Source organism: Anguilla rostrata, chromosome 11, assembly GCF_018555375.3.
Source record: "Anguilla rostrata isolate EN2019 chromosome 11, ASM1855537v3, whole genome shotgun sequence".
NCBI classification, from domain to species: Eukaryota; Metazoa; Chordata; class Actinopteri; order Anguilliformes; family Anguillidae; genus Anguilla; species Anguilla rostrata.
The window spans coordinates 7,555,562-7,568,594 of NC_057943.1; the positions used below are offsets into that span (position 1 = coordinate 7,555,562).

At 48.5% G+C, this 13,033-nt stretch overlaps 1 protein-coding gene across 19 annotated transcripts in view; it reads left to right on the forward strand.

Moving 5' to 3' along the window:
* Nucleotides 1-13,033, forward strand: part of kif1b (kinesin family member 1B) — an 85,587-nt gene that overhangs the window by 19,105 nt on the left and 53,449 nt on the right. For all 19 annotated transcript variants that reach the window (XM_064300834.1, XM_064300830.1, XM_064300813.1 and 16 more), the window contains exons 3-7: nucleotides 8,834-8,910; nucleotides 9,210-9,389; nucleotides 10,073-10,138; nucleotides 10,699-10,877; nucleotides 12,611-12,722. In XM_064300834.1, coding sequence (XP_064156904.1) covers nucleotides 8,834-8,910; nucleotides 9,210-9,389; nucleotides 10,073-10,138; nucleotides 10,699-10,877; nucleotides 12,611-12,722 — 614 coding nt within the window. The remainder of the gene's footprint in view (nucleotides 1-8,833; nucleotides 8,911-9,209; nucleotides 9,390-10,072; nucleotides 10,139-10,698; nucleotides 10,878-12,610; nucleotides 12,723-13,033) is intronic.

A 13,033-nucleotide genomic window follows, 5' to 3' on the forward strand; every position in this document is an offset into this window, starting at 1 on the left:
CATTTGCCATTTGTTTGATCTGCGTGGCTTCCAGCCTGCCTGTGAGCAAACTTCAAGAACTTTCCAGGGAACCCAGTGGAATGTAGTGTCTGTTCTGGCCCTGTTCAACCAGCACTGGAGCAGTGTGTGTGTGTGTGTGTGTGTGCAGGTGTGTGTGTGTCAGTGTTCAGCTCAGGGCTCTATGTGTGTATATGTGTGTGTGTGTGTGCGTGTGTCAGTGTTGCGCTCTGGGCTCTGTGTGTGTGTGTGTGTGTGTGTGTGTGCGCGTGTGTCAGTGTTGCGCTTTGGGCTGTGTGTGTGTGTGTGTGTGTGTGTCTGTGTCAGTGTTCCGCTCAGGGCTCTGTGTGTGTTTGCCCTGTCAGAAAGGTCACGCCTCCAGAGATCTGCCCGTTCCTTCCTGTCACCGAGAGTCTGTCGCTATGCGTGCCGCCATCTGCCACCTGCCGCCGTATTAATAGTGGCTCCGGCTTCCCGGGGCAGATGGGAAGGGCGTTCCCTGCCCCCAGAGCGTCTCGTCCCGGGACCCCACTCCCCCTCTGAGTATCCTATAGGTCAGCAGCCTTTCAGGGCTTTTCCCCTCTGGCCCCCGTCTTCACTGCTTTCACTCTGGTCTCAAATCGCCCTTTTCAAAGATGGCCGCCAGAAATACAGGAAAGTAACAGTAGAAGCACAGGACACACCTGCCCTCAATTGGCCCCTACTACTGCGTATTACTGCCTGCGCTGACATAGTTCTGTTTTATAACCTTGTGTAGATAAGCCTCTTTCCCTGAGGTCTGTTTTTATTGTTGTCTTTGTTTTTCCTGATCTCGCTGTGATATCTTAACTTATCTTTACACGGAACTGTAAAAGAAGTGTGGTTATCACAGTAGGGGACTATTGTGGGTATATAAAGAATGTATATTTTAAACTGGAGATTTTTCTAGAATAGAAAGTTGGCCTATATTTCTTCTTCCGACGCATATGCTCCAATGGGCTTCCTTAAGTGTGGGAATAATTTCTCTAATGCAGTGACTCACCTAATCCTGGCACACTTAAGTAACGTGCTATTAAAGGCAAATTAGCTTACCGTTCACTGTAGGATTTTGCTCGCCCTGCATTCGAGTGGCACTGGCTGCTTAATCTGGAACTGGGAGGGAGACCGAAGGAGTGCTCTGCATTGGTGCATTTATGAATCCATGCTTAAGGGGAACTGGAGCTGAAGTTTGCCAGTCTCTGGTTGGGACGTTGCTGCTATGTCCCAGAGCAAAGTCTTAAACCTCAGGTGTTTCTGCAATCGCCCTGGTAATGAGGAAATAATGAAAAAGAAAATAAGAGAGTGTTCTGGTGAATCTGTAATCTCGGATCAGATTAGACTTTTCTTTAGAAGTGTTTAGAACACTTTTTTTTCAGTCAGGTTTTATGAGCACGCTGGCTACTTCTACGCTTTTATTTTTATTAATTTTTGAAACATATTATCCAGTCAGCATGTGCTCCTAAATTGGTAACTTTAGGAGGCACACTAATGCATCCCAATTTGTAGATGCGCCCCTGAATAATTTTTCCATTTATCACACAACGTTGTAGAGCGTTGTGGAGCCCTGGCTGTGCAGATGATGTGGCATCCGCTCTGGCTGGGACACGCTCAGCTGTTTTGTCAGTATGTCTGGCACCGGGTCAGCTGGACGTTTTCTCCGTGCTGAGCCATGGCCAGAGTTTACTCTGGGGTCTCGTGTTATAGTTCTCACCATGCAGCCTTGGACCCGCTCGCTGCCAGACTGGGGAGCAGTACTGAATCTAGAGCACAAATCAAACATGTAAGTGCTGGTGTCAGCTTGCTGCTCTCCCAGTATCTCTGAGTCTGAGTTTATTGGTGTACACCATGGCTCTATCCTGGGGGCATACCGATATCTATTACTCAGAGTAATCAATAGTTTCTCCCTTTGGATATTGCCTGAAAACTGCTTAGAATGCCTTATTGACAAGTGAATCTATCACTGATAGATCGTGGGTAAGTAGCACAGAATATTTGATGAACTGCAGCTTGTATGGGGACACATTTTTTATGTATTCTGTGACTAAAATGCTGGCTCACACTTCCTCCAGTACACTGTCCCTAGAGAAGCTATTATAATCCCTCTGCCCTCCAGTGCTGCTCTTATGGTAATTGCAATTTTGCATGGCTGTCATTTAAATGCCTGCAGAATGCAGTGGCTTTTCAGGCTTGCTTTTCAGTTGTTTTGTTTTCCCTCGCCCAAGTATTTGTGTGTGGCTAATGAAGCTGTTCCTTAAGGCTTTAGAGAGACATAGGCTAAGCTTTATGTGCCACTGAAGGGCCTGGTTTGGGTTCTACCAGGCAGGAAGACTGTTCCCTGTGGACCCCTTGTGAGAGAGGAACTGTTCTGCCAAAGCTCAGTATACTACAGGTGCTCTCAGTAGTCCACTTACTGTCCAAAAGCAGAGATAAAGCAGTGTAAAAGCATAAGCAGGGTAAAAGCAGAGTAAAAGCATAAGCAGAGAAAAAGCAGAGTAAAAGCAGGGTAAAAGCAGAGTAAAAGCATAAGCAGAGCAAAAGCAGAGCAAAAGCAGAGCAAAAGCAGAGTAAAAGCAGAGTAAAAGCAGGGTAAAAGCAGAGTAAAAGCATAAGCAGAGCAAAAGCAGAATAAAAGCAGGGTAAAAGCAGAGTAAACACAAAGTAAAAAATGCATAGAAGCAGAGTAAAGCATGGTAACAGTAAGCAACAGGTAAGCGAGTAAACCGAAACAGAGTAGCCATGGTAAAGCAGTAAAGCAGTACTAGTTCCTCACTGTCCAGATAAGGTAAACACGAACACACACTCACATCCAGCCATTCAGGAACAAACACACACACACACACACAGACATATACTCACATGCTCCCTCACACAGACACACACACACACACTCCATTGACACCCTTCTGTTTGACATGAAAATAAGTCTGACTCCTTCTCTGCCAGACTCCTCTGCCAGGGGTCCGTGGGGTTTACGCTCTGCGCAGTGAGCATATCCGATCTCAGAGTGCCGAGGTGGCTGGGTTTACTGCCGCACAGACCCCAGGCCTACAGCCCTTCAGTCTTTGCAGCGGCTCCACACAGCCGCCGCGCCGATTGGGAGTGCCGTTACCAAGGCCGCGTGTGAGTGTTGCTAGGGACCGGCTGGCCCGCGTGTGAAAAGCCTGGTGATTAGAGCAGCAGGGGGTTTCGCTGTCGCCACGGGAGCGGTCCTCCCTGTTCCCCGCCGAAGCTGGTGCTGCAGGTGAGGGGGGAGGGGGCGGAGCCACGTGTAGCGCACTCTACGCTGTCACTCAGCCGTCGACCAATGATCTGCGACTTTGAGCATTTGGGCCAGGGCTCTGTCGTAACGGGGGAAAATGGCACCTTAAATGCAAACCGCTCCTGACTACGGCTCAGAGGTGGGCTGTCATTTCCTGAGAAGGTGTCGCTCTGAAGGGCTTGAAGAGACCTTTAGAGGCAACTTGTGGTTTGAAATTCGATGTGCTACGGGCTCCGAGAGGTCAGAGGTCACTCGTGTTGTGTGAGCTGATCTAGGTGTCGGTCTGAACGTGAAGGCTTCCCAGAACTGAGCTCAATGGGGAGTGGGTTTTAGTGGCTTTGGTGTTCACCACTTCCAGGAAGCTGTGGAATAAAAGGTAGAGGCCTTGTGGGGCGGTTCCACTTCCTGTACTGCCTCTGTCCTTTCGCTCACTTGCCTGTTAAACGTGCAGCTCAGTTTGCACAGGTTCCAGTCCGCTCCAATGACAGCCAGTTGAATTATTAAAGAACATATGATGACCTATTGATATTGTTCTGTGTGGGGTATTACTTTCAGTTGCCAGGGCTTACAGTGCTATCTTCTACTCATTCTGCACCAGATGGGTTAAAGTGTATTTTACAGAATTTATGCTGTATTGGTGGATTTTCATCGAGAGGGATACGCTTCAGTTCAGAGAAGCTTGATTACTTGGATTCTGTTATTTTTTATAAAAGTATTGATTAGAAACTTGAATGATTCAGTCAAGTCTGACAGTTGTATCAGTTCAGCATTCCAAGGTTTGATATCCAGCATTACATGTGTAGCTGGCTTCTGTTATTTTAGCGAGGCAGCTGGTTGAACACAGCTGGTAAATTATTTACAGTATTTCTTATTACTGAAAAGGTTATTGCTTCAAAATAGGTTTTTGTGCTGGAGGAATAAATGGGAACCGAAACTCCATGTTCATTAGCTGGCATCCTGCTGGTGATGAAGTTGTCACGGTAACCAGCGTTCAGGTGCCAGCAGCTGTTGCCATGGAAGCAAAGGGCAGACTGAGTTCAGTAGATGCGGACACAAATCAAAAATAAATGAGTGGTTTTAATATTCAAGCTCTGCCTAGCAGTGGATATTTATATTTCAGAAGGAACTCCATGGCCAGGTGCCTCCTGAGGTTCATTCCCATTGGGAATTTTTTTTTTTTTTTTTCACCACTGTTTGAGTGTTTTTCTTCCCACTTGGGAGTTTTATTTATTTTTTTATTTTTATTTTTACCCCAGTTGCTCACTTTCCTTGGGTGTAGGCCTGTTTTTTCCCCACAATTTTCTTTTGTGTTCCCACTGCAATGCATCTTTGTGACAGTGTCTCTGTAAAAAGCGCCATACAAATAAAGTTGATTTGAGCCGAATTGAATACATTTTTGGCACGTAGTACAATGAGAACCAATTTCACATTTGACTCAACTCTCCGACTTTGAGCCATGCTGGCATATTTTGGATTTTAATCCGCACAGAATTATATAACATATCTTTTTTAACTCTAGAGTATACTGTGGTCTGGCCTGATGCCTGTGTACCTGATTATTGGAGGGTGTCTCTCCTTTTGAATAATTACTTTTGTTTGCTTAACGAGTGCATCAATATTGTATGAGTGTGTTATGGAAACATGGAGCGAGGCGTAGAGTATTCAGGATTCATTGAGCATTCATTAGTGGACTGGGCAAGGCGTTCACAGACTCTCACACTCGAAAAGATGAAGAACAAATGCAAACAACCTCTCCAAATCCAGGAAAAAAGCAAACACGCTTTCCCACTTTTCTGTTCCTCAGCATGCAAACATTGGCTGAATTTAAACCTGTCGGTGTTTGCATTCGGTGTCGGTGCCTGTGTAAGTAGGCTGAACTGAATTGACTCCAGGCTGTCCACAAGGGTTCCATCTCCATAAAATTTCCACAGGTGTATTGACCAGGACATAATGTCGATGGAATGCTCTTTGTGAATTCTCTGCATTTCTGTGTGTGCTTGCATGCCATTTATAGTAGAGCTAAAATGTTTGAGTCTTCACCAAGATATTCATGGAGGCAGTGAAGTTGTTGTAAGGCATGTGAACTTCAGGTATAGTAAACATTATACTGTGTACCAGACCTGGGTCAAATACTTATTTGTTTTGGATTCAAATACTTTTCTTGCCTGGTGTAATTGAGCCTGCCAATATGACCAGATGGTGGCATTTGCACTTTTTGAGAGTATTTCATTGGTTCCAATACACCAGACAAGATCAGTAAAGCGTAGAAAAGTATTTGAATCCAAAACAAATACGTATTTGACCCGGGTCTGCTGTGTACCTGGAACCCAGGTGTACCCTGTACCCAGGGTAATGCCAATCAATGCCTTGCTCAGTCGCTGGTGTGAGAGAGCTGGTGAATCCTTAACTCTCCACAGCTCGGTGAGTTAGGAGGTGATGTGTGTGGTTAACGTGTGAGTCGTCTGGCTTTGAACTAAATATCGAGCTCAGAGTCATTTGTACGGGCGTGAAGGAGAGCCATAGTCACGTAACGACTTGGTGATGTCGCTCACGTCAAAGCAGCTAGCCACAGTCGAGCGTTTGCCAGATGAAGAACAAACAAGTGTGACAGTCGTTATTTCGACTTGGGAGTATGCAGAGAAGGGTGGACAGAGCACAGTAAACAGAGCGAGAGAGGGAGGGAAAGAGAGAGGGAGAGCACGTGGGCTGCTGTGTCGTGAGGATGAGTCACCGCCGAAAGAGGAAGACACTCCCTCTTTGTGAACGGGTCTGTCTGAGCCAACTCTCCACCCTGCGTTCAGAGGCATGTTCGTCATCTCCCTGCCGAACATGGCTCAAAATGTGAGGGTGTGGGGGGGGGGGGGGGGGATTTTAAATAATTGCCAGAAAGAGCCCCCAGAGTAACAGTCTCTGGGGCCAGGTCCGGTTATGCAGGAGTTGAGCTCGGTGCTTCAGGAAGTAGAAAATGAAGAAGAAGAAGATGAAGAAGAGAGCTGAGGGTTTAAATGGCTAAATCTGTGGTTCGGGGACTGTCCCGTCCCTGGTCATGGCCCCAGTGTGTCAGTATGGGGGCTGTGTGTTTTTAAAGTCTCTGCTTTGCGCCCAGTCCTCATTGGCTCACCAGGCGGCCCATCTGTAGGCAGTGTGGATCCCCCCCCTCCCCCTTTGTTGTGGATGTTGCTATTCAGGCTTGCACAGGAGTGCAGAGAAACGTTTAAAAGCTACAGAAACTGCAGATTCAGTTGCACATTGTGCAGATTTCAGCCCTGTTTTTGATCTCTCTGGGTGTGGAGGAAAACATCTATACTCCCTTCTGTAAAGTCTATACTCTCAGTGTAGTTACTTTGTTGCCAGTCTGTTTACATTCCCTGCATGTTTGGTGGAACATGCTTTCAAATATCAACGCTCAAGGATTAACAGTATGCTAATCATCATGATGTACAGTATTTTAGATACCTGAACATGACACATGGCACTGATGGCCCATCATCTCCCCACAGTGTTAACTGCGGGGGGAGGGGGGGGGGGCTGAACATAATGCTGTAAGTGACTTTCTTTTTAGGCCATCGGCCTCTGCTTCCTCAATGGACACGACGTTAAATCTTGCCAAATTTAGCCCCCTTTCCTTGTCGAAAGGTCCTGAAAAGGAATTCCCAAGAACAAGCGGTGGACTGTGTGGGGCCTGCGGAGTGCTGGGATCGGCACAATAGCAACGCTGTTTACAAAAACCAAAATGGACGCCGGGAAGAATGTGTCCTAATCTGTATTCGTCGCGTGTCAGTGGCTGTTCGACGGCAGTCCTGCCCGCAATATAGCAGTGAAAACCTCTGTTGGTGAAACCTGTTTGAATTTCAGGGGTGGACTTCCTGCTGAGCGTTGTAACATACAAAGCCACGGTCTTGCATTTTCTCTTTCTCTCAGCTGGTGCTGTGTGCAGAGGAATTCTGGCTGCGCTCAGTGCATTCCGTATTCCACTGGAGAAAGGCCGTCCACATCTTGCATGTCCCCCCCCCCCCCCCCCCCGTGAGATTGAGAGTTGAGAAGAGGAAGTTTTGTCTCTCTTGCAAAGTCAGCTGATTGTTTGGCGGCGCAGTTGGAGGCTCCTGCTTCTTCGGCTCTTGTTTTGTTTTCGTTGCCAGGGAAGGCCAGGGGCTCGCTCGTCACTTCACCCGAGCCAGCCGCGTGCCCGACAGAGACCAGACCGGCCGAGGGGACAGTCAGTCAGTCAGTCAGTCAGTCAGTCAGTCAGTCAGTCAGTCAGTCAGTCAGTCAGTCAGTCAGTCAGTCAGTCAGTCAGTCAGTCAGTCAGTCAGTCAGTCAGTCAGTCAGTCAGTCTGTCTGTCTGTCTGTCTGTCTGTCTGTCGGCGGGGCTTCAGTGACAACCAGGCTATTAATATCTGCACATGCCCTCCATTCCTCCCAACATCCTACACCCTCATCCCCCCCTCCCCACCCCGACCCGGCGTCTATGGCTGGGATTAGCGGTCTGTTCGTGCGAAAAGTGGGGCATGTGTGCCAGTAAGCTGAGCTGGCAGTTTGGAGGTGGCATGGAATGTTGGGCACGGGTGGGGGGGGGGCATCCCACAGAAAGACGGATCCCTCTTTCTGAATGTTGGGCACGGGGTCGGGGCATCCCACAGAAAGACGGATCCCTCTTTCTGAATGTTGGGCACGGGGTCGGGGCATCCCACAGAAAGTGGGACCCCTCTTTCTGAAAGCATTCTGAACATCAAGCACAGAGGCACCGTCCCACAGAAAGAGGGTCCCCTATTTTTGTGGGATGGAAGGAGAAAGGGAGGGGGAGGGATGGGGAAGAACTGACACTCCAGGGCAACAGCAGGTGTCTGCACCCTATGCACCTCCATGGCGTTTGAATGGAGAGTGCCAGGCGGGCTCAGGGGGTATCGGATGGTCCTGAGGCGTCGGCAGGGATGGGTGATTGACAGATACTCAGGTGTCCTGGGGACACTGCCGACAGAAGCGTGGCTTCCTGTCTGTACTCAGATCTGCTGCGGAGTGTTGATTTCTGGGAGATTTCCTTTCACCTCACACTTCCTGTTTCCTCAGTCGCCCTAAATAGAAAAAGGTTGCTGCAGACACCGACTCTGGGTTGCCCCCCCCCCGTCTAATGCAAATTCCAAACGATTTTAAAAAGGGCTGGTGTTCCGTGTGAACAGTATGACAGAGTGGTTGGAATGCCAGACTTTAAACCTGAGGATCTTTGGCTCGAATCCTGTTTGTGCCGGTGAAAAGATTGATTTACCTGTTTGTAGACAGTGCAACCATGTACAGAGATTAAAAAAGAACTGCAGATACCGTATTTAAATCTACCGAGAAAATAAAAAATGAATAAAAACGAAATGTCTTTATCTGATCCTTGTTGAAAAGAACATATTTTTTTTCGAAACCATCATTTTTATTATCTGATTATAAGGCACATTGCAGGCATAAGTGGGGCATCCGCAGTCCTGCTCTTTCTCACGGAATGTTATCAGATGTGAATATAGTGAAACGGTGAAGACTGTCAGTTTAACACGATCATCATTTCTCTCCTTACAGCTATTTTGAACCCCAAAAATCCAAAGGAACCAGCAAAGTCCTTCAGCTTTGATTACTCCTACTGGTCACACACTTCGGTAAGATGGCTGCTTCTTATGGTCTTTGTGTATTTGTTCTTTTTATTTATATGGTAAACACAATGTTTTTTCTTTCAAGATATTCGTTCGCTTGAATGCTTCAGATCTTTTTGCAGTATGTAAGCATGATTGCACAGGAATAATGTGTGTGTTTCTGTGTGTGTGTGTTTGTGTGCCCGTGTCTATGTGCATGTGTGTGTGTGTGCGCGTCCGTGTTCGTGCGTCCATTCATGCGTGCGTGCGTGCGTGTGCGTGTGTGTGTGCATGTGTGTGTGCGTGTGTGTGTGTGTTTCTTACAGCCGGAAGACCCCTGCTTCGCCTCACAGTGCCTGGTTTACAATGACATTGGGAAGGAGATGCTGCAGCACGCCTTCGAGGGCTACAACGTCTGCATCTTCGCCTACGGCCAGACGGGGGCCGGAAAGTCCTACACCATGATGGGCAGGCAGGAGGAGGGGCAGGAGGGCATCATTCCCCAGGTACGCTAGCCAGGCTAACAGCATCTCTCCCATATTAGCTGCACAGGTACGCTGGCCAGGCTAACTGCATCCCTCCCACATTATCCACACATGTGCGCTAGCCAGGCTAACAGCATTGTTCCCACATTAGTCGCATAGGTATGCTCAGTAGGCTAAGAGATTCACTCCCACATCCGCACAGATACGCTAGCCAGGCTAACTGCGTTACTCCCACATTAGCCGCACAGGTACGCTAGCCAGGCTAACTGCGTTACTCCTACATTAGCCGCTCAGGTACGCTAGCCAGGCTAACAGCATCGTTCCCGCATTATCCGCTCAGGTACGCTAGCCAGGCTAACAGCATCGCTCCACTAGCGCATACCTACCGCTCTGTCGTACGCTCAGTAGTAGCCAGGCTAACTACATCGCTGTACCTAGCACAGTATGCTCGTTCCACACCGCTCACCGTGACCCTGCCGTGTCGAGTGCAGCGCTCCGATTTGGAGCCATGAGACGGGTTTTTGTGCCGCCAGTTTTCTGGCCTTGACCTCGGCAGCCCTTTTCAAATGCGCCGTTCGTGTTTGATATCGATCAGCATCTCCTCTCTGGTGAGTGTGCTTTAACTGTGCTGTGTTCTTCGTGCCCCCCCCCCCCATCCCGCCATCCCCCATCCCCCTATCCCCCATCCCCTATCCCCCATACAGCTCTGTGAAGACCTCTTTGAGAAAATCAATGACAACAACCAGGAGGAGCTCTCCTACTCTGTGGAGGTGAGTGTCTGACCTCTGCTGGAGTCTAGCCTCTCTCCGTGCCTGACGGTGTCTCGCGAACGAGCTGCATCGCCCCTTTGTAAAGTGACAGGGCTGCATTAGGCAACACTGCGAAGTATGTTACATGAACGCGTCATATAGGATTTACGTTGTTGGACATTGACCTTATTTCTAGCATCACTTACAGCTATCTCTCCAACGTCTAACTGGCTGAACTTGTTTTTGCATTCCTAAAGAAATCCATTCGAGGACAGCAGTTAGACTATTATGTACACACTGTCAGGGACGTTTACACTACACTAAAAGAAATTCAAACACTTTGTTATGTTAGGCATAATCTTCAGATATCTTATGTAATGATTACACATTTTATATTCTCTTCTGTAGTTCATTACATTACATTCTTCTCCATACTCCTGTAATACCGTATACAAAATGTAAATTACCCAAAATGCCATGTGTCCAGTTTGGATTAAGGGTGTTGTGGTGTTCTCATTCGGTATCCGTAGGTAGTGGCGGCCGTAGTGTGCAGTGTTGTTCAGAATCGCTCTGTTTCATAGGTCAGTTACATGGAGATCTACTGTGAGAGGGTGCGGGACTTGCTGAACCCCAAGAACAAAGGGAACCTGCGTGTGCGAGAGCACCCCCTGCTGGGGCCCTACGTGGAGGACCTGTCCAAGCTGGCCGTCACCTCCTACACGGACATCGCCGACCTGATGGACGCGGGGAACAAGGCCAGGTGAGCCTCCGAGGGCAGCCGAAACTCAAGGAGAGGTCTCAGTGGCGCCGCAGAACTGCCTGACCCTTCGAAGAGTAGGCTTTTTGGAATGTTCTAAGTCAGTGTTCTAGAACTGCTTTCAGTTACCAGCAGTGATTGTGACATCAGCATTAGAGTGTTCAGAGTGTTGAGAACATTCTAATCACATATTTGTGAGCTTACACTATGAAGGGTTAATAGGCACAAGGTACCCTTTTGGAGTGAGTAATGTGATGTAGATGTGACTGTTTGTCACTGTGGTGTCTGTTTGATTGGATAGTATAGCATATGGGGTTGTAATCTCTCTGGGTTGTGTGTGGAGGGAGTTGTAGTGCATTAGAGTGAATGTGAGTGTGTGTGTGTTTGTGTGTGTGTGTCTGGATGCGCATTTGCGTGCGGGTACATGGCACATATGCGCACGCCGGTTCCCTTGGGGAATCATGACACTGCTTTAATGTGCTCGAGCTGACTCAGTGCTTATGTCAGTAATACAGTATGGTGATGTTGCATACAGTACCCACGCTGCCTTGCTGCCTATCTGTCCCACTCAGCCCTGCACCCCTGACTGATGAGCAATTATTACAGTGTTTTGTGAGGGAGGGATTTTAGTCACTGGCATATTTCCTGTATGGCTCTGGCGCTTCTTTCTTTGGGCTTCATTCCTCTGACAACACCTTCTCATGCTGAGAACTCCCTCTGTAGAGCCGCCTGAATCCATGTGACACACCAATGGACTGACACAGCCTCGCACAGGAAAGGGGGCGGGGCTTGCACAACCAAGTCTTTCTAGTGGGTTTTCCTGTGACCTGAGTCTACGCAAAAATTGATAATAACAGTCTCAGTTAACCAGGCAAAAAGCAGAGTGAGCCGTGTGTGGTGAACAGTGTGTGGTGTGGGTGTTGTTCAGTGAGTGAGCGAGCTGTTGTTTTGGTAAGCGCCGTTGGTCAGCGATAATACCGCCAAGCACAGAACAGGCTCAACACGCTCAGGTCAGCAGGTGATATTTACCCAACAAACGCGCCAGGGCCCTGCTGTGTGTATTGATGGCAAATGCGGGGTGCGGTGAAATAACGCACCTCCTGTGCAGCGCTCGGGTATGTGCCTCTGTGGAGGAAACCCTACGCCCTGTTCCTAACCCTAACCCTACACTCTGTTCCTCACCCTAAACCCTGCGCCCTGTTCCTAACCCTAACCCTACACCCTGTTCCTAGCCCTAACCCTACGCCCTGTTCCTAACCCTAACCCTATGCCCTGTTTCTAACCCTAACCCTATGCCCTGTTCCTAACCCTAACCCTATGCCCTGTTACTAACCCTAACCCTACGCCCTGTTCCTAACTCTAACCCCGCACCCTGTTCCTCACCCTGAACCTTGCTCCCTGTTCCTCACCCTGAACCTTGCTCCCTGTTCCTAACCCTAAACCCTGCACCCTGTTCCTAACCCTAACCCTACGCCCTGTTCCTAACCCTAACCCTACGCCCTGTTCCTAGCCCTAACCCTACGCCCTGTTCCTCACTCTAAACCCTGCGCCCTGTTCCTAACCCTAACCCTACGCCCTGTTCCTAACCCTAACCCTACGCCCTGTTCCTAACCCTAAACCCTACGCCCTGTTCCTAACCCTAACCCCTCACCCTGTTCCTAACCCTAAACCCTACGCCCTGTTCCTAACCCTAACCCTACGCCCTGTTCCTAACCCTAACCGCCTGCTCTTCACAGGACCGTGGCCGCCACCAACATGAACGAGACCAGCAGCCGGTCCCACGCCGTCTTCACCATCGTCTTCACTCAGAGGAAGCACGACAGCGAGACCGACCTCTCCACGGAGAAGGTGAGGGAGTCCTGAGGGTCCCCACGTAAACACACTGTCCCACCATTACTGCAGTGCACTTAACATTCGTCCTTTCAAATGACCTAAATCACTTTTTTTTTTTTTTACAGAATATGTAGTCTAAACAAGACACGTGGACTCTGGTCTTTTTGAATTATGATTTTGTCAGTGACAGCCCGTCAAGAATTAATGCAGTGAAATCTTAATTTTATGCCGTGTGTGTGTTTGCGGGACATATATCTCTCTACGGAGAGCTTTCCTTATAAGCAAGAGAAATCGAGAAAACTACTTCACTTCAAAAGGCTGTAGTT